The 25,593-nt window shown below is 41.8% G+C and overlaps 1 protein-coding gene across 1 annotated transcript in view; it reads left to right on the top strand.

Moving 5' to 3' along the window:
- The window catches only part of ADGRL3 (adhesion G protein-coupled receptor L3), a 2,126,115-nt gene that overhangs the window by 1,664,765 nt on the left and 435,757 nt on the right, over positions 1-25,593 (top strand). The window contains exons 11-12 of the mRNA XM_029600930.1: positions 9,218-9,403; positions 24,933-24,971. Coding sequence (XP_029456790.1) covers positions 9,218-9,403; positions 24,933-24,971 — 225 coding nt within the window. The remainder of the gene's footprint in view (positions 1-9,217; positions 9,404-24,932; positions 24,972-25,593) is intronic.

Raw genomic sequence — 25,593 nt, 5'->3', positions numbered from 1 at the left:
CCTGCTAATCTACCCAAACCTCTATTTTTTCAAAGATAAAACTACCTTTGAAGTAGGGGAAAAGGCCAGAAAATGGTGTTGACTGACCTGGAGCCAGGGGACACTCGAGAAAGCCCCTAGACTACCAGGGGACTTCACTTTAAGATGTGGGGGGCAATCTGGCTAACTAGGGGTTTATTTAAGGGGGGGAGGTCACTAGTCCACAGGGGCTTGATGTACTTTATGGGTGGGAGTCTTGGGGCTTTTGGGGGTCAGGTGGGTCAGGATGACTTGAAGAGTTGAACCCCAGAGGATGCTTTTTTCAAAGGAGAGGAGTAGCTATTTTTTGGCCTTATGCCACTTTAAGAGGCCTCCCGGGGACATTGAGATGTGCATTAGCATCCTGATGATCACAGAAATAATTAACTACAGCTCCTTCCAATGTGACAAAATATTGGGGCTGATTTTTTTCCAAGTCAGCCGAATTACTTTATTTGCATTGTTTTCCCTATACTGTAGCTGCTTTGCATGCATTGGGCAATTGTATGCATGCAGATACTTGCAACATAGCTAATTTCAGTAGGGGGTGGGATTTTAGAAAGCACACAATATAGATATATTGCACGATAACCACTCTTTATTGTGGATTAGTAAATCTAGTCCTAAGTTTGTACTTGAGACAGTAGAGGGTAAAGTGACTTGCCCAAGGTCACAAGCAGCAACAGTGGGATTTGAACACTGGTTTCCTGATTTGCAGCCCACTGCTCTGACTTTAAGGAAGGAGTAGCCTAATGGTTATGCTTGGAGAGGGGCATTCTCAGGGTGGTGGTCACTACTGTTTGGGGTAAACTTGGACCCCACTTACATTAGTGGTTACCATCCTGAGAATCTCCCCTCTCCACGAAACATAAGGATACTCTATCCTCCTGGACCCTGCTTAATCCCTTTCCCTGGGCCAGTCAGCCTGAGTATAGCCATTTGTGTTAGTAACTTCGCTTTCAGTTTCGATATGGTACTGTGTAGAGGTACTGCAAGCTTTGAACCCCACATGAATTTACTGAAAACTGGAGTGTACTCTTAAGGTAATGAATTTGGAAGTTGTGAAGCAAGGAGACAAGAATGTAAGTGAAGTTGATGGAGGGGAGTGGGTTTGGATGTCCTAATTTGAGTTTTGTGGTTCCTTCAAGCCAGGGCTTTCCAAACTGTGTGTCAGGACCTCAAATAGGGTCACAAAACCTTCAGCTGAGGTCACAAGTACCTCAAATGGCAGTGCTGTTCAGGTGCCAGCAGCAGCATTACTTTATTTATTCTGCTTTTTGGCACTTCAAAGTGGATTACATTCGGGTACTGAAGGTATTTCCATTAGTAATGGAAGTCAGTGTGAGGCCTGTGAGCCAGCACGCGCTCACAGGTCCAGCTGTGGCGCACTGCTCTTGCATGACTTTTTGTGGTAACAGGAAGCCATATACGAGAAGGTATCAAGGCTACTGATCCATAAGCTGCAGGGTCCATGAGCTTGCAATCCACTGGCCCAATGGTTTCTTTTGTTAGTGCTGCTGCTGCTGTTTACAGGGCTCCATCAGGTTAGTTCCCAGACATGAGGGGAGGTGAGAGTTTTGTCTGCATGGGTTGGTGGAAATTGTCACTGCTCCTCTGTCCTCATCCAACACTGAACCTACCCAAGAGAATAACGTTGCCCCTGTTGGCAGCCTGACCTCTTTCCCCACCAGCTGTCATCCACATTTGGCCAAAAGCCAAAAGAAAAATGTTGCCACTGATCCAGGTCAGAGGGATGTTTGAACAAGGGTCTATTTAAAAGGCAGGATGAGATGCAGGAAAGATTTGAGGGTTGGATAAGGGGCTGTGAAAGGTGTATTAGGGGAAGAGTCGGTGAGCCGTTCGCTCCCTTGTCTTCCAGTGAAGGACACCACTTTAGGATGAGGGCTGAACAGCCTGGATAGAATAAGTGTTGAACAGTTTCGGTAGACTGTAAGAAGAATCTTTTTTTTATTTTTAACACTTTCTAGCAGGATCATTTTCCCTTTTCCCAGAATAGACAGGCAACAAGCACAACACCAGTTTCAAACTGCAAAATGTAGCTCCTTCGCTCTCTCAGATTGAAAATCAAAGCTTTGTCCATGGGGGATCCTTTATCTCAGGTCTGTCAGAGAAATAAAAACAAAGTTTTCCAGGCAGGGCTGGATATAGGATTTTGTTGCCCATAGGCAGAGTGCCACGGCAGCACCCCTTTGAAACCTTGTTGGCACATGGCATTAAAGAAAGCAGAGGCAGGCTACTCTTTGGTCTAATATTTGATGCCTTCAAAATCTGGTACTCTAGGCAATTGCCTATGCTTAAACCTGGACATGTGTCCAGGTAGAAACACCTCTCCCCCCATCCCAGCTGTAAATCTGAGAGCAACTCCGAGGAAGCAGGGCCACAGCTATTATAGGGGTGAAGGGTGAGTCTTGCAACCACAACTACAGTGATCTGGATTGGCTGGAGCTCATCTAAAAGGGCTTGCTGGGAATCAGAAAGCTGTTCCCATTAACTGAAGGACGTTCCTAGCTCTCTTCTTCAAACCCACCTTTTCCACCTTTCAAACCAGGCTCTGAACATTTCTCTTGTTCTCCTTCTAGACAGTGTTTGAGCCTTGTTCTTACTCCAGCTCCAGCTTGGTCTGCCTCACCTGAAAAGCTGATCTGTAGAAGACAAGCAAGCAGGGCCGGAGGAACCACTAGGCGAGCTAGGCCTGTGCCTAGGCCGCCGAGACTTAGGGGGCGCCGCTCGCGGCCACTTCAGGCGACAGAATTTTGAAAGGGCAAAAAGTGCCCCTTCAAAATTCTGCCCAGCCCCCACCGCACCCTGCTTCCCCCCCCCCCCCCCCCCCCAGTCATGCCACCCTCCCAACGCCCCCCTGGTGGTCCAGCGGAGGGCCCGGGAGTGATCTGCCGCTCCCGGGGCCTCGGCTGCCACTAACCAAAATGGCGCCAGTGGCCTTCAGCCCCCTACCATGTAACAGGGCTACCAGTGCCATTGGTTGGCCCTTGTCAATGGTAGGTGCTAAAAGCCACCGGCGCCATTTTGGTTAGTGGCAGCCAATGACCCAGGAGCAGCAGAACGCTCCCGGGCTCCCCGCTGGACCAGGTGTTTTGTGAGGTTTTTTTTGGGGTGGAGGGGGAGGGTGGGGGAGTGATGGCATGTGGTCCCTGCCCCTAGAGTCAGGGCTACTACCGGGGAGGGGGGCGGGCAGGGCGGCGCAAGGCTGAAGGTGCCTAGGGCGCTGAATCCCCTTGCACCGGCCCTGCAACCAAGTAGCTCTGAGCTCTTCGCTATTGATGCTTTGCCTCCAATCCCCCATTCAGGCCGTACTGCCAGCGCAGGACCCCAATTCTCCTATTATACCAATAGTTCCAGCCAGCCATAAACCTGTTTCTGGGCTCCCAGCCTTCCACTGTGTACTGCACACCCTCAACTAACCAGACAGTAGACTGCCGGAGACAGCTTGCTACTAACGCTAATCCTCTGCATCCCCTGACCCGTGCTGAGCTCTGCCAGGGAGTACTTTCTCTTGTAGGGCAGAAGCCTGATACTAGTCCTCTGAATGCGGGTAGCACTTATCAAATCAGCCCAATTAAGCCTCTCTCTCTGTCTTAATTTTTACTCTTTCTCCTTCAGAGCAGGATTTATCAGATAGTCCAGTTTGTTCTTCTTGAAGGGAGCAAATGGAAGTTCCTATATCTGCAAGTCTTTAAAGTTTACTACAAGCCACCCAAGTCTCGTGAATACACCCCTTTCAATTCAACTAATACAAAATTCAGGAACTCAGTGGCCTATATGGCTGTCTTGGATAGTTGGTATGATATATCATGAGTATTTGCCACCGTATTGGCTGTTACCAAATGTGTCTAATCATATAGCTCCATTAAGCTTTTTCTTATTACCTTCACCAACTTCTTATTGCTTTTACTTTTTACAGTATTTTTTTATGCAAATAGAACCATTTAAAAAAAAACAACAACATTTTTCTCTATATTCTTTTCTCTATATTTACTTACTGCAGGATTTGTTCTTATTCACACACACAGTGCTCTTGATGACCCACTTAGCTTTCTCACAGGGTCATTCTTTATTGTTCGATGTGCCAGTATTGCGGCGGTATTTATTCCAATTAGGGGAAGGGGGAGGAGTGTGGGTGGGGTTTGGGCAGAGTTATCTCCCGGCAGCGCTGTGGACGATAAAGTTTTTCACATTATCGCCGGCAGCACCGTGGGAAATAACTACACCTTTTCCCATGGCGCTATGGGGCAATAGTGTGCAGTGTGCCCGCAACGCCGCGATACGGCTGGCTACCCACTATCTTCCCCTGCCCCTTTTGGTTTTTTTTGCAACACATCATTCTGTTATCCATACAGTGGAATGATGAATCTAGGGGTTAGAAATGTGAAGAACTTCTACATTGTCCTTTTCCGTAATATGCATCGTACTTTTCCCGCATTCTTAGAGCCGAAATAGTGGCAAATACTGTGATATATGATACCAGCTATAGAGACAGCCATGTAGGCCTTTGATCCCCTAGATTGTTTATTAGCTATATTAATCTTTCAGGTTTTACAAGACAGGATGCAGAAAGAGTTTTGTTTTGGCTGCTTCTCTCTGCCATAGAAGGCCATCCTGACACCTTGAGACTCCAGCCTGCGTCTTCCCTTTTCCTTTCTGACTGTCAGTTTTCAAACAAAGAAAAGATCTCTTTTTCAAAAAGGTCTTTGTTAGAGCTGCCTAACCCATACGGCTCATTTCCTCTGGTTTTTCAGCCACCTTTCTTACTTCAGGCTAGGTTTTAAGAATTTCGGTCCGCACAGATGTCTGGGCTATGTTAACCCTACCACAGTAGGCTTTGAAATTAAAATAAAGATCTCAACTCATTTCAAGTCACTCTTCAGCCCTTTGTGGATTCCATATACATGAATCAGCCTGCAGGGTTTTTTCAGCCTGGGGCATTGGGTGGGAGCAGTTTTTAAAGCCCTCAAATATTTCTTTCTCCTGGTGAGAGGAAATAAATGAGCATTGTTTCACTTATGCATCCATGGTTTCCATATACTGTTTTAAAAATGAACGGGTTTCCCTTCAGTACTGCTGATCTGTGAAAGCTGAAAGCTCACTGCACCTTTATTTAGTATTTTCAAGATCCGCTATTTCTTTTTCTTTCCTTTCAATTGAAAAAGTGCATAAGAAGAACATTTCTTATGAGGAATAAGGGCTTTTGAGAATGTAGATCAAATACAAATGATATTATTGTAATTCGCATACAAAGTTCACACACTGACAACTCACTGCGAGCCCCAGGGGAACTTTTACTCCTGGCACTTGCTTTATAATAAGAAGGTGGTGTTGCAGATATGATTTTTTTTTTCTTAAGTCTATCAGTGCACACAAGTTTGGCTTTCCAGAATCACCAGTTTTTATGGTCCCTAGAATGGTGATAGTCTTAAATTTGCAAGACACAAGAGCAAAAACACTTTTTAACCTATATACTACTATTCATGGAAAAGTTCCTTTAATGGCCAATGATATTTGATACTATCGAAATTACTAACCACTGGCAGATGGAAACTGTGTGAGCAGACTTTCTTTCAACTGACTTGGGCAGCCTGCTTGCAACTTCCATGGATTCACAAGTCAATATCCTCCCAAGCTGTATAAATGTGGCATAATCTGTCTTACCAAGGTATCAATTACATTCAGGAGCCATAGTTTTGTCTTCAAAGTGTGCATTTTTTTCACCTTTGCAAGTTATAGTAGAAAGGGTAACACTATAATGTTCTTGGAAAAATATTTCAGGTAAAATAAAATCTAATATAGTTTCACCCACAATACTATAACCAGAATCCTACTTCCATGGGTGCATGCATTTTATAATGTTGCAGACTAGTTATACTTAAATATTTAAAAATCATATGGGAATGTTGAATTTTAACCAATGAAATTCCTCCAGGGTATATTCCTCCAGTCTTGTTTTGCTTTGCAAGTTTTTTTATTTTCTTAACCTTTGGCTAAAGTGAATTTAGCCCCTCTTCCACTGGCTAGTAAGACTTAGGGGCTCACTTGGGCATTCTGGTGCCACATTCTGACCCATGTTCCTGGATTCTTTTCAAACCGAGAGGAACAGTAGTCTTCCAAGGCCATTAGGCTTTCTGGAGATCTTCTGCCAAGTCATAATATAAACTTGTTAAAAAAATAAAATAATTTTCCTGGTTACTGGATTGTAGATGAATATTCACAAGGTACATTTAGAAATGGTGTACTTTTTTTTTATTTATTTATTTATTTAAAGCTTTTCTATACCGGCATTCATGATACAATCATATCATGCCGGTTTACATATAACAAGGGGTGCAATAACTTTCTTTTAACCAGTGTCGAGGAAATAAAAAGATACAATATAACAAGGTTGTTGAAACTGTACTTAAAACTGTACTTAAAACTTAAAACTGTACTTAAAACTGTACTTAAAAACACAACGGAAAATCCAAAGCACCACAGTTACAGACACTGGCAAATCTGCACTCTCTAGCAGCGGATACTCTTGACAAGAGAGACCCACCCTGGACTTTTCTCCATTGGTATTGGAACTGGATGCAAATCCTTCCCAGTAAGAAACTGGGACAGACTTTGTGAAAATCACATTTTCATTTTTCTTTTTTTTTTTATTTGGGGGGGGGGGGGGGGAGGTTCTGGTTGAATTTCATTTCCTTGGCATGAGCCTATTTCATTTATTTTTTTCATTCTGGGGAAATAATGCTTACTATTTCCTGAATGAAAACCCCAAAAATGTTTGGGATTTTTTTTTTTTTTTTTGGACACGTTAGCCATCATTTCATTTCAAATAAATTGAACTGATAATGGGCTTTTTCAGTTGGCTTCCTTATTTCAAACACCTTCCTACTGGAGACTCCTCCTGATATACTTCAGGAGCTCCTATGCTGAGGCTTTCCTTTAAGCCATAGTTCTCAACTCAGTCCTCAGACATTCAGAAGCAGGTAGGTTTTCAGGATGTTTATAATGAATATGCATGAGATAGATTTGCATGTACTGCCTCCACTATAAGCAAATTCATTATGGAGATTAGGGATGTGCATCGATAAAACTTTTGGATTGTTTTGTTTTTCCCTCTTTTTCATATTTTTTTGTTTCGTTAGGGGTTTATTTTGTTTTTTTACATTTTGTGTTTAGTGTGCACTATTTTAATTTAGTGCATACTAGTTCCATTTAGTGCACACTATTTTGAGTTAGTGTACACTGTTTGAGTTGTAATAGTGCACACAAATTAAAAATTAAAATACAAAATTTCATGAATTTTTTTCTTTCAGTTTAAAAATGAAACAAAGTAGGAAATGTTGTTAAAAACAAAAGTTCATCCCTAATGGATATCCTAGATCAGGGGTAGGCAAACATTTTTAAAGAGGGTCACATTATTGAGACAATTAGGAGTTCAGTTTAAGCTGCTGGCTAACTTATTTGGCTAACTTGTCTGGGATATTTAACAACATGGGTGCGCCACTAAATATACACGGCTATCAAAGTTAAGGGCTGGATTTTCCAAAGGTTCTGCGGGTAAATCCGGCCTTACGCGCGCCGGGCCAATTTTCAAAAGGCCCGGCGGCGTGCATAAAGCCCTGGGACACGTGTAAGTCCCAGGGTTTGCAGAAAGGGGCGGGGCACGGGCGGTCTGGGGGCGGGGGCAGCGGCTCCTGGCACAGCGGCCATTGGCCGCTGTGTCAGAGATTGTGTGCCGGCAATCGGCCGGCATGCACAAAAGGTACAACAAAACTTTTGGGGGGTTAGAGTAGGGCTAGGGGGGGGAAAGGTTAGGGGAAGGGGTGAGAGGGTCAGGTTAGGGGGAAGGGAATGGGGGAAGGTTGCGTGGCTCGCACTCAAGTTATAAAATTGGGTGTACATGTGTGCGCACCGGGTAGCACATGTACGCACGCGCGCAACCTTTTAAAATCTACCCCTAACTGAATAAGTTTATCTGGCCAATTTTGGGACTGCTTTCTGTCAATTCTTAAGTTATCTGGCTAATGCCACCTCATCCTAGAATTCCCCTGACAGATCCAGATAATAATTTAACTGGCTAACAAGTTATCCAGTTATGTTAGGGACAGTCAGACCAGTGGGATTTTCAAATCTCGTGGTTTGCTTGGTAATACCCAAAACTTAACCAGGCAAACCTCTTTAAATATTTAGCCCTTAATTTGACCACCCCTAGATAAAATGTTTTATGTGCCTAAGTGTCATGTTGAAACTCAGCCTGAGGCTTGAGCATGTAAAAGCATGTGCACAACATGATGTCATGCATATTTTACCTGCACTTGTGGGAGGAATGCTGGGAGGTGGAGTTGGGGGCAGGGAAAGCATTTGCACATATACTTTTGATTTTCAATAGTATGAGCCCAGATCTAAATGAACAAAATGACATGTCTTCGAGAGCAGGTGTAACTTTGTGTGTGATTGTCTTTGCACATACCAGGAGAAACAACAAATTGTCAAAGTGATTTACGCACATGAACCCAGGAAACAAGACGGAAGCCGATCCAAAGTGGCACAGTAGCAACCAGGAAGCAAAGATTCGTAGAAACAAAGATTGATTTGTTAGTATGTGGTCTAGTAGCGGTGAAAGCTATTATGTGGTCTGTAAGCGGTGAAGGCTAGTATGTGGTCTAGTAACAGTGAAAGCTTTCACCGCTACTAGACCACATACTAATAAACAAATCCTTGTTTCTACCGATCGTTGCTTCCTGGTTTTTATGCACATGAATCCAGTTTGAAAATTTGGGCTAACGTTACCGGGTTTGCTTGAAAATGATCCCATTAAGGTATAGCCAAAATAATGAACCATGTAGCTTGCAAAAATTCAACTTTTATTTATAGCATGCAAATGTAAAAGATACTAGAGTATTATTTTTTGGTTGTATTTTTAATATAGAAAATAATATAGACTTACATCATCTGTCATAGTAATTACATATGCCATGATGTCGACAGGGTACTTTAAGATGGGACACAACTCATTTCTTGTATTTTGGTACAAATCAAAACTGTTCAGCTGGATCAGATGGCTGATAAGTGTCTGCATATAGCATACATTTCCTTGTTACTTCCTTTTTGCTGGCATTGATACAGCATGGATTTTTCCCAATTAAAATGTTGTTCTGCTTTCTTTTCCTTTGAACCACAGCTTAAGTCACTGGAAACCGCTGCCAATATTGCAAGGGAGCTTGCCGAATATACAAAAAACCATTTGAATGCTGGGGACATCACGTACTCGGTGCGTGCTATGGATCAGCTCGTAGATTTGCTGGATGTGCAGCTTCGGAACCTGACCCCAGGTGGAAAAGACAGTGCCGCACGAAGTTTAAACAAGGTAAGGAATACAGTCCTGGAGGATGGCAATCAATGGTTCTTCTCATCCTGAACATTCAGATGAAATACAATTGGTTCCCTTTATGGTAAGAGCCTTAAATCATTGCTGCTCATTTCGGGCTGAAATTTCAAAAGAATCAACACTCATAAAACATGGTTGTGGGGGGAGGGGGGGTTTGTACATGTAAAAGCAATTCTGTGGTATTTTTACATGCCCAGCAAAGAGGTGTTCAGTGGGGGGCAGGGCAGAGTTGGGGCCTGGGATAGCACAGTGCAAGCACATTTACAGCCACTTATGAGAGGAGGTACATGTTTGCGTGTATGTTGCGTTGGGTTCTGTGCATGCTGCTAATTTTCACAATAGCATGGTCCCACCCTAACCCCGCCCCTGGTACTGCCCCTTTTTTTTCTAAACCATGGGGCCATTGTAATAAGCTGCGCTGAAGCTGCTGTGGGTTTTTGCGCACATATACGCGTGTTTGTACGTGCTTTTTCCCACGCAAAGCCCTATACAGGGATGCAATAAGGGTTTTGTGCGCGGGGAAACAAGCACGTACAAATGTGCTTGCTGATCCGTGGGTTTTTCTGTGCGCGTGCAAGCTAATGACATGCAAAGATGGTGATTACCTAATCGTAGGCAATGCAGGGAGCCGCAGTAATACTAGTGTGGGTTTTTTAATGTAGGTTTTTTACCGCCTCCACAGAATGGGCACGAGTTAAGTGACAGCACCTAGCTCGGCATCTGCGCAGCCAGATTTGTGATTAGCTAGGCGATTTTCTGGGCGCCCGATTGGCCCGATTTTCAGCCAGTTCAGCACCTATCCCGCTGCCATGCAATTATCACCCATGAAAATATTTGCCATTTTTTTCTGCAGCACAGAGGTACTTGAAATATTAAAAATACATTCCAGGGTCATATTTTCACAGAATAGAGAGACCCATTCACTTGCTCGCTTTTATGCGCGGATTCGTCTGCTTATTACATAGGGCCTTACTGTGCTTAGGAATGCGCCTTTCTTCATGAGTGCATGGATTTCTGCATGCAAATCATTTACATAATTTATTTTTTTTAGGCCCCCCCCCCCACGGAAGCATCAGCTTTAGCCGCATGCAGTAATCAAAACCCGCGCACATAACTAGTGCCTGTTTTGCCGCGGGTCTTATTACATCGGCCCCTATGTGCATAGTGAACAGCACACCTGTTTGTCCACCCCCACACGCTCCCTGCCCTCTCTCCATGGGGAAACATTTCAGAGGGGCTTTCCCATGGGAATCCCTTTTGAAAATTGTTCCTGATTGCCACTGGTTTGATAGCCCTGGTGTTAAACCATATTACATATGCTAGAAGAAGAATGACTTCCCTGGGTAGGAAGATATTCGATTTTCCTCGAAGTTATTCTTATAAAAGGAGCTTTCTTTTTTCCTTCCAGGGATTCCCCTTATGGTGTGGAGTATATCATCACTCTTTTTTTCAATGTTAAGTACATTCTCATGTACTGCGCATTTGCTTTGTAAAAGTAAGACTGCATAAATACTGCAAGTTATGAATTTCATTTTTCAAATGCATTTTAACAGACATCTCAATGCATCAAATTTATTTATATTTCACTATATAGCTCACTGAATTTTAACAGTCTAGAATGTTACTGAACAAAAAATGCACATTGACGTCCTCTGTGTGTTTTGTTCTTTTATATACAGGCTGGGTTAGCATGTTACCAGAGACAGCTGGAAGCTGTTTTTATAACAATGTAGTTGTTACCTATAGAACACTAATACAGTTATATGATTACTTACACAAGTACACAGTTCTGTGGATGTTTAACATCATCAGATAAGACTGGAAACTGTGATCGTGCACCAACCAGCTTGGGAGATTCTAACAAGAATATTAATTCTTCCATTGCATACATACATGCTTTGCATGCAAAATGTGTTCTTACACATTCCATTTCTGTGAAATCCAGTTGATGCTATTTTGTGCACTTAATGTAGTAAGGCAACCAGGGATTTTTCTTCTTATTTTCCCTTCTTATGAGTCTTGAAATAGTGATATCCCATCAGGTTTGCACAGTGAGCTCAAGACAAATCAATTGTACTCTACATTAAAATTCCAGAGTGCACGAAGTCCTGCAAAAACAGCCATGCGAGTCAGTGATCCACATGACAGGCTCAGTAATTTACTTGCACTCATTCGCTCTTAATTCTTCAGAAGAGCAACTGCTCCATGTTTATTTAGGAATGCATGAATTAAAAGTGGAAGTAGCATGGGGCTCACAGAAGATGCTAGAGTAACTGCTACTTCAGGCTGGGTAATTTTCACCTTCACTGATCAAGAGGGCTGCAGAAAAGTAATTGCCAGAGATTTTTGCTTTTCATTTTGTTTAGTCTCGAGAAAGGGGAAAAAAGCAATCAGTAGTCATTACACATTGCTCTAATCATTAAGACAAAATGGAATGCAGAATTGAATGGATCAGAGGAAGCTCATTGGAATCCTTTATCCTGGAGTGGCCAGTATAGATTAATGCCTTGTCTGATATTATAGTTTTATATTTTTTTTGTGCAGATAATAATGAAAAAGAAACAGATAGCTCTGTGCATTTAACTTCAAAAGCAATAGTTTAAGACAGATTCTACAGTACTGCTGTCTATTCGCTACTAGTGATTCCATTAAAGTGTGATTTTATTGAGAGATCAACATATCCCCAACTTTTTTATATAGAAAAAGTGCTAATGCTCACATTGTAGACCCAAAAGAGGTCCATATTCTGCCGCTAGTTAGCCAGATAAACTTATGAGGCTAACTTAGCCTGATATATTCAGCAGTTCAACTGCAGCACTGAATATATCCAGCTATCTTAAAATTAGTTAGATAAGTTTATCCAGCTAACTTTAGGTCAGGTCTATGGGGCAACCAGAATTAGCTGGATAAGTTATCACCCTAACTCTGAATAAGAGAGTTAGCTGGATAACTTATCCAGCTAGCTCAACATCTCCCCGTTATGCCCACTCTCCTCCCACTACTTAGCTGTATAATTATTTATCCAGCTAAGTGATGGCTGCTCAACACAGCTGAATATTTAAAATATGCCACTTAGCTGGATAAATTGGAACTTAACCGGCCAAATGACACTGAATATAGACCTCATATTAGTTTAAAATTTGCCTTGTTAATAGATTAGATGATATTTGAATGATGGAAGAGTATATTTATTAAAGATTTTGTTTTGGTTTTCTGATTACAGAGACCTTCCCTAAAAGAATAGGGAAAAGGGAACCCAGAAGCACTTTAAAGTTTCTTTCAAAAAATAAATGCACTTCTTCCATCATTGAGTTTGTTTACAGTGACGCCTAGAAGAATATCGGGTTTGGTGTACTGTGGGGTACATTTCTGCAAGAAAACTTATGTGCTGGTCATGTCTGTCCATCTGTCTGCCTGTCCTGTCTTTCTGTGATCCTCTTAGTTGTAGTACTCTGGGTTATGATGTATGGGGGCACCCTCTGTTTGGGCAAAGACAGCGAAGTAGCCAATGTCATGGAACTGTCACTTGGACACAAGCTTAAGCACTGCCTGGCACTAGAGGATGCCTGGCACTAGAGGATGCCAGGCACTAGAGGATGCCTGTGGTGGTAAAAAGTCCTTGCCAGTTGCAGGACTCTGCAGCCAGTGCTGGGCCACATCCATTGAGTGCATCCAGCACTATCGTGGGAAATGGCAGCCTGAGATATAGAGCCCACAGTAGGCCACATGGAGGCAGTTTCCCCGATGGGAAAGTCATGCCGAGCTGAAGCTTCTATGGTAAGAACACTGATTATATCTGTATGTTCCCTGGGTGTTTAGTACTTCCAATGTGTTTATTCTTCCTATTTGTTCATTATTTTTTACTATTTCCTTGCCTATGTTCTGTATATATCTTGCATAACTTTCTTTCTGTGTGCTGACCTTCACATTGTTTTTTAAAATATTGCATGAATATGGAGCAGGCTTTTTGTAAAAAGATAAGGAATTGACCCTTCAAAATCAGTAGAGTGTAAAAAATAGTCTCCTGACTTGGCAATAAACTTGGTTCTACCTATCTTCTCAATGATCTGAGATATTCATATTTTCATCCTATTTAGCATTTATGATTACAGATCCCACCAGGGTCCCTGCTATTATTCCTTTATAAATCCTATAGAAAAAAAACATAATGTCTCTTGGTACTGATACTTATATTTCTTGAATTAGTATTGTTATGAAGAAACATTATAATATTTGGCTTATAACATAATATGGGCAGCCAGGACCTTGGCCTTTCCCTGCATTCACCTTCTTTACAAATAAACCACAAATGCAATAATACAGCAACACCAACATTTTTGGGAATCAACCAGCCGCAGCTTTATTAACAAATCAGTACAAACATCATTACCTAAATTACACAATTATTTACAATAGCCCTGGTGAGTGTCCGCGATGCCCCAGCAAGATGACCCACTTCTAGCCACTTGGCCTGTAGGCATCGGCAGATACATACAGCCTCAGTGTTCTGCCCCTACCACAGCCCAGCAAGGAGCCCAACTTTGGGACGATGCCCCAATCACCACCAAGAATCCTCGGATTCACAGTGCTGATGATCAAACTGATCCAGCTGGCCCATCAACACCACCCTGTAAAATCAAAATATCTCAGGTAAACCGCTCAGCCATACACAAGCTGCAACAGCTATAAACAGCTAACACATCTCCGAAGAAACTAGAGGGCAAGTGATGAGATGCAGCCTCCCAAAGAGGCAAAAATGCAGGAGGACTCTATAACCCATTCTTTTATCCCCCATTAGCCCACCTGCTCCCTTGCTCCCCTGAGGATCCCAAACCAAATAGGGGCCATTAAACCCACTGCTTGATTCAAATCTGCTGAAAAGCAACAGATCAGCTCCCAGATCCCATGCCCACATCCCATACTATGAGACAGCATGAAACCAGACCTAGTGCCCGTTACCCAGGCATCCAGGGACCCAGTCCAGTCTTCCATGCATGCAATATAAAGGCATAACAGTATGACCTTTGGTAAGATATGTGATATTAAATGATCAGATAGGTAGAAAATTTAGATACCTCAAATTATTGAACATGAGGTAATCTACAAAGGGACGTTTGTGGGTAAAAGAATCCTTTATCCACAGAAATGGTCTTTTTGAAAAATTTCCAGCCAATAAGCATGTAAACTGATGAGCATACACTATGGGGTAGATTTTCAAATAGCGCGATTTGGCGTACTTTTGTTGGCGCATCAGGCGCCAACAAAAGTACGCTGGATTTTAGTAGATACGCGCGTAGCCGCGCAAATCCGGGGTCGGCGTGCACAAGGCTATCGATTCCATGTAGCCGGCACGCGCCGAGCTGCGCAGCCTACCTCCGTTCCCTCCGAGGCCGCTCCGAAATCAGAGCGGCCTCGGAGGGAACTTTCTTTTGCCCTCCCCTCACCTTCCCCTCCCTTCCCCTACCTAACCCACCCGCCCGGCCCTGGCTAAACCCCCCCTTACCTTTGTCGGGGGATTTACGCCTCCCAGAGGGAGACGTAAATCCCCGCGCGCCAGCGGGCCGCTAGCGCGCCGGAACGCGACCTGGGGGCGGGTCCGGAGGGCGCGGCCACACCCCCGGACCGCCCCGGGCCGTAACCACGCCCCTGGGCCCGCCCCCGAAATGCTACAGCCCGCCCCGAAAATGCCACGCGGATCGGGCCCACCCCCTCGACATGCCCCCGACACGCCCCCCTCGGAAAACCCCGGGACTTACGCGAGCCCCGGGGTCTGTGCACGCCGGTAGGCCAATTGAACATAGGCGCACCGGCGCGCAGGGCCCTGCTTGCCTAAATCCGCCTGGATTTAGGCGGATTTAGGCGAGCAGGGCTCTGAAAATCCGCCCCTATGTATGTGTGTAATTTTAAGCACTTTGGGGTGAGGTGTTTCGGGGAAGGGGGTGGAATCTGGGCGGGGTTTGTATTTACATGCTTATGTTTCACGTTTAAAAAGTATGTACCAATTTTCCTAAATTTCCCAGGAAACTTTCCCCACACAAAGTAGCAGGGGTAGTTGTCATGAGGCAATCTTCAAAGGAAACTTACTTGTGTAAGATCCTTTGAAAACTGGTGTCACTTAAGCACATAACAGCCCACAAATATATGCAGGCTGTTATAAAATTACCCTCACAATGACCTGCTGCCACAGGCTTGTGTCTTGAGTTTAATTTTAAAGCTGCTTAGCTTTATTACCCGACTAGGAGATTTTTTTTTTTTTTATCTTGCTTTCTTGTGAATTTGTGTTTTCCAGGATTAATTGTGACGCTTGTGCTTTTTAGAGCAGTTTGTTTTTCTGTTGCATGAGACAAGGCAAGCATGGGAAGTTTTCTCTTGTGCCTCTCTTCCTTAAATCACACAGCTTACTTTAGAATACTGCTGCTAAGTCACAGATCCAGAAGGCCCTGAACACCACCAATGTGGCTTTAAATGATGCAAGAATAATATGACTTGTCTACCATTCTATTAGTTTCAAGCAATTTTGCTTCAAGCCTTAATGTTGCGAGTCCAAATGACAGAAATCTAGAAATTAACAGCAAAGATTGCTCAGTCGAGTCAGCCTGCAATAGAGGAAAAATAAACTTTACACCACTTTCAGTGGCTTTTACTGAAAGACTGGGCAAGGGGCAAACAAATTAACTAAATAAATGTCCAAAACGTATCACCTTGGTGCAAGATTTGCAGGTACTTTTGGCCCTCAGACTTTAAACCAAATTATAAAGGGAATGTACATATGTACTTTTCCTTTTGAAAACTGCGATAGATACAAAGTGCCTGCGGACTACAGCACCTGTTTCTTATGTGTGGAAAATAACAGACATCGATTTGAAATGGTCATTATTTTGTGCTGTATGGATCTTAGCACAAATTCCCTCAAGCTCACTTACCAATGGTGTATTCCACCACTGGTCTGTTAATCTTGTTCACCAACAGATTGTCAGAACAAAATGTCCCTTCATTCCTTAGCCTTGAGCTCCAAACTTCCAGAGTGACTAAATAAGGCCTAGATTCATCATTTTGCCATAAATTTTGTGAGAATAGTGCCCACGATAAAAACCAGACAGGCTTTTACTACATTTTGGGCTGCTGTTGGGGAGAGAGAGAGAGTGAAAAAGAGGAGAGAGAGACTCTTTATAAGACATTCCTATAAGTAAATTATTTATTAGGGATGTGCATCCGTTTTCCATGTATTTGTAATCCGCAACTTATTTTGTCCTATCTGTTAAATACGTTGGGAGGCGAAACGCATCACGACTCCCCACGTATTTAACAGATTTCTGTTTTATTCGGCCTCCTAAATAAAAATTTAAACCCCCCACCCTCCTGACCCCCCCCCAAGACTTACCAAAACTCCCTGGTTGTCCAGCGGGGACTCTAGAAGCCATCCCTGCATTCTCACACCCTCGTTTGCCGGTTTCATCATGGCGCCGATAGCCTGTGTCACAGGGGCTACCGGTGCCATTGGTCAGCCCCTGTCACATGGTCACCGGCGCCATCTTGTGCTCCTACCATGTGACAGGAGCTGACCAATGGCACCGGTAGCCCCTGTGACACAGGCAATCGGCGCCATGATGAAACCGGCAAACGAGGCAATGCCTTTTTGACTTAAAAGAGCACAATAAAAAATGCAGTTAAATAAAAAGCCTGGCTTGCACAGCAGCAAAAATGATGAAATATCTTTTTCAATGGCAGGTCTATCAAACTAGCTAGAAATTGAATATATCTCCCACCCAAAACACCCAAATCCTGCTTGCAACCTACCCCAGGGGGTAAAATAAGCAGAAAAATGCCGCTGCTAGCAGCTTCTCTCAGTGGCACAGACAGAGAGACCGGCTCAGATCAATAAAAAAAAAAAGGGTGGTCACAGTCAAAAAAAACATGGCTTACTGGCAGCAGCACTGCAGCAAAATTGAACAAATATCTTTTTCAATGAAAAATTCTATCAACGTAGCTAGCAATTGACTACAGATTTGAGACACTCATACTAGCTCTGAATTCAGCCACCTCCCCGGCCCACCTCCCCAGACCATCCCCGCCAAGAAAGTGCGTGGCACGCCGTGTGCTTAACATATAAATGGTGCTGCGTCGTCAGGAATAGTGTCACAGAGCATTGCGTGAGAGTGGCGATTGGCTGTATTAGAAAAATGCTTTGCTCTGATAGGTTGCTTTCTGGTCTCCTTGCCAACCTGTCTGACCCACTCTATGACAGGGTTGTGAGGTCACTTATGACTCACAGGAAAGGGCTGGTTTTTGCTGTCTCCTATTTCAAATGGCCAATAAGAAATTACTGCGAACCAAAAAAATGAAATTAATATGATATGTTGAATTCGTGGGGGATCACGATGCGTTTCGCTAACCCATGAATATAATAAATAGGGACTTATGCGTTGCGGATTGCCAATGCGTTGAAAATGAATGCTCAGCCCTATTATGTAATAATGATTACAACTCTGACTACATTCCTCCCCGATGAAACTGGGAAGGATTGAACTATGCTTCCAGGTTATTATCCAATTTTTAAGATTGAATTATTATGTATTATATTTTATTGACATATTTTTGTGATGTATATTATTGATGTAATATGTATATGATTATAGTAGTTAAGGGTTTGATATAAATGGCATTGAGTCATACTGAAGGTGGTATAAAAGTATCAAAACTAAGATGTAGGTTAGTTAGCTGGATAAAACATATTTGGCTAACTTATATGGGATAGTCAGCATCATAGCTGTACTGCTGAATATGCCCTCCAAAATCACTACTTAGCCAGATAAGTAGTAATTAATATTGGGATCATCATATCTAATAAAAAAAAACAAACAAAAAACCAAAAAACAGAGGCACAAACAATCCACCAATCAAAATACTATTAGGTGAAATGTATAATAGGATGCCACCAGTTTTCTGGTATCCTAAAAGTTCTTACTATTGTCAAGTTACCAGGTCCACAACACTTTGATGAATATAGACAACAAAGCACTTAATTGTAATCATTTACCAAGATCAGCTCCATATGGGCCTACTAATTGTTTAAATATTTTTTGTTGCATGTAAAATATCTCCAGTACAATGAGAAATAATACCCCACAGTCAGCAAATATGTAATGCTCAAAAATAGTGTAAATGCATCACTAGTTGTTGAGAATGGAAAAATAAAGAAGTATATGTTATTCAAGCCACCAACACTTGCATGCAAATAACACGTACAAAATGCTCAAAAATTGTATAAAGTTATGTTGAAGTGCTTTAACGAAATCAAAGTCAAAAGTGTCTCAACAATCATATCAACAAATCTCAAATAGCCTGAATAAAAAAGGTTGCAACCCTGTAAGTGAGCTGCTTGGAGAACAGACCAGCTGGTGGCGCATGCTGAACAAGAATGTATGCTGTTACTCTGAAGCAAGCTCTGATCATGAGCCAAAAATGAAAATTACTTCAAGCCAATTAGAGCCAAGCTTCAATAAGATAAGTGTAGTAACCTGTTAGAGGTAGGAATGATAGGGGGATTATTGCATTGGTAAAATTAGTAGGGGTAGTATAGGGAAAAGTGAAGGGGAGAGGGCCTATAATTGTTTATTTATAGCAGGTTTTTCCAGCCAGAAAGATCAGAGCATATTACAATCAGAGATTTGGTTATATTGTGGAATCTTATAGTGTAAATAGCAGAGGTAATAAATTCCAGCATAGAGCATGGCAATAAAGGAGCTGATAAGTACAGTGAATATCAATTGTACAAGGCACAACATGCAATAAATAAAAGTCAGTGTAAGCAGTCCAATAATAAACCGGAGCTAGGGGGAAGCAGAGAAAGAAAGTTGTACAGGGTATATAAATAGCAACCAAAAATCAACAACTAGTGGTATGAAACATGACCAATAACCGATGCTAGTAAAAACGACCTATAATCAGAGTGTAGAGTACAGCAGGGAGTGGAGGCTAGGTTTAAATAAAGAGAGATTACAGGGAGGGGCATGAAGAATGTGAATGATTGAATGGGATGCAGAGTTGTTTTGTTCCAAAAGCTGCTTCAAATAGCTAAGTCTTCACTAATTTTGTGAAAGATGAGACATCCTTGGCCAGTCTGATATGAAGTGGTAGGGAGTTCCAAGGGGTAGGAACTAATCCTGAAATGTTCTCTTTCTGGTATTGGTGAGAGGTATTTCCCTTGGTGAAGTTACAGTGGGGTCAGCTGCGGTAGTAGAATGAAGGATGCAGGTGGGCACATATGGGGTTAGAAATTTGTTTAGGTAGGTAGGGACCAGGCCATGGAGGGCTTCATAGGCTAGAGTCAGGAGTTTGAATTTAGAGAAGTACTGTGTTTGTAGCCAGTGTAGTGATTTTAGAGAGGGTGTTATATGTTTGGATTTGTCTATTTTTATGAATATTTGGTCTGCCATGTTTTATATAAGTTGTAGGCAATGGTTCAGGGTAGTTAGTATTCCAGCATATAGCACATTGTAATAGTCTAGGTGGGATATCACAATGTCTTAGATGATGGCTGTCACAAAAGCTGCCTTATCCAGGAGAGGACGGAGATGACAAAGAAAGCGGAGTTGGATAAAAGCAGCTGGCTATCATCTGCATAGAAGTGATAAGTGATGTGGTAATCTTTGATAAGTTGATCCAGGAGAGCTATGTAGATGTTGAAAAGGGTAAGTGAAAGGATAGATTCTTGATGAACCCCGCAGATGATTGGTTGTGGGTCGGAAAGGGCTGTTCTTAATGCAACAGCTTGGGTGTGGTCTTGTAGTAATAAGGTGAACCAGGCTAGTGCAGGGCCCTTGATTTCTATGTTGTTTAGTCAGGAGATGAGGATATTGTGGTCAACAGTATCAAAGGCTGCTGATAATTTCATTTCATTTCATTTATTAAAATGTATTAATTGCCTAACAAAAAGTCTAGGCAATTTACAACAAACGTACATAATACTGTAAAAAAACAACAACTTGACAGATGCTCCTACCATGTGACAGGGGCCAACCAATGGCACCGGTAGCCCCTGTGACATAGTAAGGTCAAAGGCTATCGGCACCATTTTGAATACCGGCAGCCGAGGGTGTGAGTGCAGGAGATGGCTCTCGGAGCCCCCGCTGGACCACCAGGGAGTTTTGGTAAGTCTTGGGGGGGTCAGGAGGGTGGGGGGGGCTGTAGTTAATTCAATTTTAGCCGGGAAATGAATAAGAATTAACGCATGAACGTTTCGGGGGCCCCTCTTGCCGAATGCAACGTATCTGCCCCCCGACGAACATGAATCCCGAATGCAATGTATGGCGTCCCTCTGCACATCCCTAGTCAAAGGAGACCTTTAGCAAATATTTTATTGGGCTTATCAGTGAATACTCTTCCTCTTGTGAACAATGTCTTTTTCCTTCCCATAAGAGGTGGAAATGTTGAAGAGGAAACCCAAACTGTTGCTCAAATGTCTAATATGGATATAATAGCTTTTTTTGGAGACATCTGTGACAGAAAATAATTCTAGAGTCACACTATTGGTCTCTCTGGTATTTAAATAGGACTTAAGTATGTTAATGCATGTGTAATTTCATAAGATGCATGATATATTCATGGAAGAAAGAATCTGGATATATCCAATTTCGCTAGCTTAACTTTGCAATATAGAAAAATAATTTTAGAAATGAGATAAGAGTTAGGACCCTTGATGCCTCTTTCCTTCTATGCTATCCATGTAAATGTTTGATAAAATATAGTGGCTCTAAGTATATTTTCTTTGCCCCAGAGCAATTGAGATCTTTTTCTGGATAGTCATAAACTGCCCATAGTAGATACAGCACTAGAATTGGCCAAAATCACCTGATCCATTTTTGTTATAGTATTGCACTCTTAGTGGTAGATTTTATAACATGCACGTGCTATCCGGCGCGGGCATATGTACGGCAGATTTTATAACTGGCGCATGCCTGCATGCGCCAGTTATAAAATCGGGGGTCGGCGCTTGAAGGGGGTGCACAATTGTGCACCTTGCGCATGCCGAGCCCACGCCGAGCCGCGTTGTCTTCCCCTGTTCCCTCCCAGGCCACTCCAAAATCGGAGCAGCCTCGGAGGGAACTTCCCTACCCCCCACACCCTTCCCTTCCCCTACCTCCCCAGTCCTTTCCCCCCTATCTTTGTTGTGTTATTTTTTTATTACAAAACTTACTTCAGCCCTGGGGCTGAAGTAAGTTACGTGCGCCAGCCCCAGGGATTCTGACCCCGCCCACTCCCCACCCCTCTAGTAAAGCCCCGGGACTTACACGCGTCCCGGGGCTTTACGTGCGTCACCGGGTCTTTTTAAAATGGGCCCGGCACGCATAAGGCTGGTTACACGCGGAAATCCTCCGGATTTACACGTGTAATCCTTTTAGAATCCTGCCCTTAGATTCCAGTTTCTTTCTTTTTTCTTTCTTTTTTTTTTAATATCTCCTCTGTTTCTGACTCTATCCCTCACAAAATGATTGTGGGTTTGATTTAGTGTAATGTCATGAGTTGTATGGTTGCAGATTTAGGTTTTGGTTTCTATCTGCTATTTTTCTTATGTTATTTGGATTGTATTTGTGTTTCTGTAAAAAGTATTTTAATGGACTTTGATGAAAACTAATAAAATATATGAAATAAAGAAAAGCACATTAACAAAGCAAAAACAAAAAAATATTTGTTTGTACATCCTTACTGTACTGTGGGCATAAAAAATGAGTATATAACCACTAATGAACTCATTATGCTCCCCTTAAAGTACAAGTAAAAAGAAGGTGTAAACTAAATTTAAACTATGATTTAAATTTTCTTTTACTTAAAGCAGTAGTATGTGGTAAGAAGAAATATTCAAAGCAAATACAGCAAATAAAAATACATAAAGAAGCAGCTTACTTTCCAAATATATGGTTTTTTTGTGTTCTGTAAACTCATAATTAAAAAATTGCACACAGCTCAAATTTGATTGACAGCTTTTCCTGATCGTAAGGAAATTGCATCATTTCCTGTTTGCATGTTAATTTCCTCAGCCCTTCCTCTTTTGGAGGCTTATGGAGCAGGAGGCTTATGGTACAGAGGATGCTCAGCTTCTGAATGTCCTTTGGAGAATACAGAGAACAATCACAGCTAAACAGAACTGGCTGTCTAACACATCACTTTTTCTTAGGAAGTGGAGGATAGGGCTATACAATTACTTGTTGTGTTTTGTTTTGTTTTTTAATTTAACTTGGCAGACCTGATGAGGAAGCATAAAGCATTAATGGTGCGTAGTAGAGGGGTAAAACCACCTAAATGCAATCTATTTTTTATGTTGTTTTTAAAATTAGGCTTAACCTAACTATGGAAATCGCTTTTCTAATGCTGCTGTTTTCTTTTCCTACTCAAATTAGATTTTGACCATCTAGAAGCCCATATCGTTTAGTAGTTAATCACCTGTGCCTTATTTTTAGGAATAAAAACATTAAGGATTGTTTTTTATTATTATTTTCTATGAAGTTGAATAGACAATTTTACTATAGAATTTGTCTTAAACAAAGCAGATCAGTTATGCAGTATTTCTAGATTACAGTGGGTAATCACAGGTCTTCATATTCCAGAATAATCTAAAGATATAAATTTCCTCTTTGCTTTAACCACTGACACTTGAAGACTGGCTTATATCATTTTTGTTATTATGTTGACTTTGTATGGCAAATGTTGGCTTCCTTGTGATTGTATGTTTTCTTTAATGCATGTTTGTTTTGTCAAGTGTGATCTTGTCCAAGAAAAAATTATGACTAAATCATATTCCATAATATTTGTGTGTATAATGCTGGGAATCTCTATTTATATTTTAGGAAACAATGCTATAATGACTAAAAATGCATTAACAGCAGTTAATTGAGATGTAAAGCACTTGCTATCACAACTATCTGTTCAGAAGGTGGTATAAACGTATAATATAACATAGCATAAGCAATATTTCCTTTAGGCTTTTACCTAATCCCAGGCCATTTAATATTGCCTCGTTTCAGAAAGGTTAAAAGATGCTGTTATATTATTGTAGGAAATTCTAGCTATCCTTATCTTGCTATTTTTATAGTCAAATAGATGCACTTACAGCACTTATTGTCAAGTTATTGATATGTCTCCTTGGATTGCACTTATGAAGTGGCATCTAATTGCATAGGAGATCATTTTCAAAAGGATTTACGTGTGTAGAACTAGATTTTACGCTGAAAAATTGGCTTTACATGTGCAAATAGGCTTTTAAAAATGGCTACTTTTACTTGCGTAATTCCCTTGAATTTTCACTGAATTTTCAAAAGGTTTTACGTGTGGAAATAGACTTGAGAATGGATATGATGTATGCTACTTGCACGTGCATAACTCCTTTGAAAATTCACTCCTAAATGTGCATATTCAGGGGTACATTTTAAGAGATACGTGCTGATTTATAACATGCATGGCCGATTTTTATATATATGTGCGCATGTGCAGGTGGTTGGTGTTTAGCACGCACAAGGGATGGATTTTTTTAAAAAATGCCCAATGACACGATTCAGCCATTTCCAGTTTCCTCTCAGTTCGCTCCATATCCCCCTTCCTACTCTGCCTCCCTTTTTCGCTCTCCTCCCCGATTCCTAAAACCCCATTTCCTACCTATTAATTTTTTTTATTATTATTTTGAAACTTACTTCATCTGAATAGATGAAGTAAGTTCTGCGCGCCGGCTTGCTGTCAGCGTGTGCATCCCCGGGACTGGGCCTAATGGCTGATGTCCCTGTTGGCCCCCATCCTGCCCAGACCCCATCCCCGGCCCGCCCCTTTCACAAAGGCTGGCAGTGCCACGAGTATCAGGAGATACACGCGTGGCCGGGCCATTGCAAAAATGCGCTTGGCATGTGCACGGGCCCATTCACACACACATCCCTCAGTTTTTGCGTTTGCTGGGCTTCTAAAATTTGGGCTTCAATAATGCAATAAGGCGCAACAGGCAGAGCTTTGCTAGGAATATTTTTATGCCTCAGGAGGGCTGATCTTGTCCTGATGCTTTCCATCACCTAAGACATGACAATATAAAGAAGTACAGCCCTGGACCATTTAATTGCTTTTGTTAATTATATAGATTTCTGAAAGAGTAATAAAATAAATATGATAAAAGGAGAATACATTTACCCATCTTTGTTTAAACTTCAAAATTGTTTCCATTTGAATCCTCCAAGATGAAAGAACCCTACTTTATAATGTTTTCCAAAATCTTGTGACACTTGAAGGGAAATTTATTTCACTTAGTATTTCTTGGTTTTTACCAAATTTGTGTTGTTTGATTGCTGTTATATATAATTTCTATCTTCTGCCTTATTGAAAGCAATATTATATTCTATATAATTCCATGGTGCTCTGAAACTGAATAAGTCAAGTGTGCACTGTACATGTATCTTTATTTATTTCTATCTTCTTATATCACTAACTAGTTTTTTTCTGTTCTGTGTTTAATCTGCTGTCTTTGTGGATTCAGCTCCAGAAAAGAGAGCGCTCTTGCAGGGCCTATGTCCAGGTACTTCTAGTGTTTTTATAAATGTGAAATATTGGCACATCATTACATTATCTGTTGTATTGCTATTGTGTATCTGATGTGTGTCTGTGCGCGTTTCTCCCTTTTAAAACCACATGGCATGCCAAACTCACTTTCATAATTAAAATTAGATTTAATCTGTGCTGACTGGTGCATGAGGTTGGTGATGCATGGCATACAATTAAATAAGAGAGGATTTGGGTGACTTGCTTATGCAGTAATATATAAACAGTGTTGGAGAATAAAAGGAATGGGTGCTCATGGGAACATTCATAAATAATACCCAAAAGCAGAAATGGTGTACACTGTATTCTAAAATATTGCGCAAGAGACAAATTTAACTAAATCTCAAAGAATAATCAATCTTATTGTTATGAGTGGGTTAGACAGGGCAGGGTCCCTGGGTCATATAACACAGGCATCAGGCCCAACCTCGTGCTGCTTTGCCTTTGGTGGATTGATTGTGGGCATGTATAGGCCCTACTGGGTAGAGTAAGGGATGTGGATTGATTTTCCATTGCTTTGATTAGGGTTTGAACCTATCAGTTTTGTTTGGTGGAGTCTGGTCGGTTCTGGTCCACAGGGAAGCAAGGAAATTGGGAAG

Source organism: Rhinatrema bivittatum, chromosome 1 (genome assembly GCF_901001135.1).
Source record: "Rhinatrema bivittatum chromosome 1, aRhiBiv1.1, whole genome shotgun sequence".
NCBI classification, from domain to species: Eukaryota; Metazoa; Chordata; class Amphibia; order Gymnophiona; family Rhinatrematidae; genus Rhinatrema; species Rhinatrema bivittatum.
The sequence above is the reverse complement of the archived record's forward strand: the minus strand, read 5'-3'. Positions and strand labels throughout refer to the sequence as shown.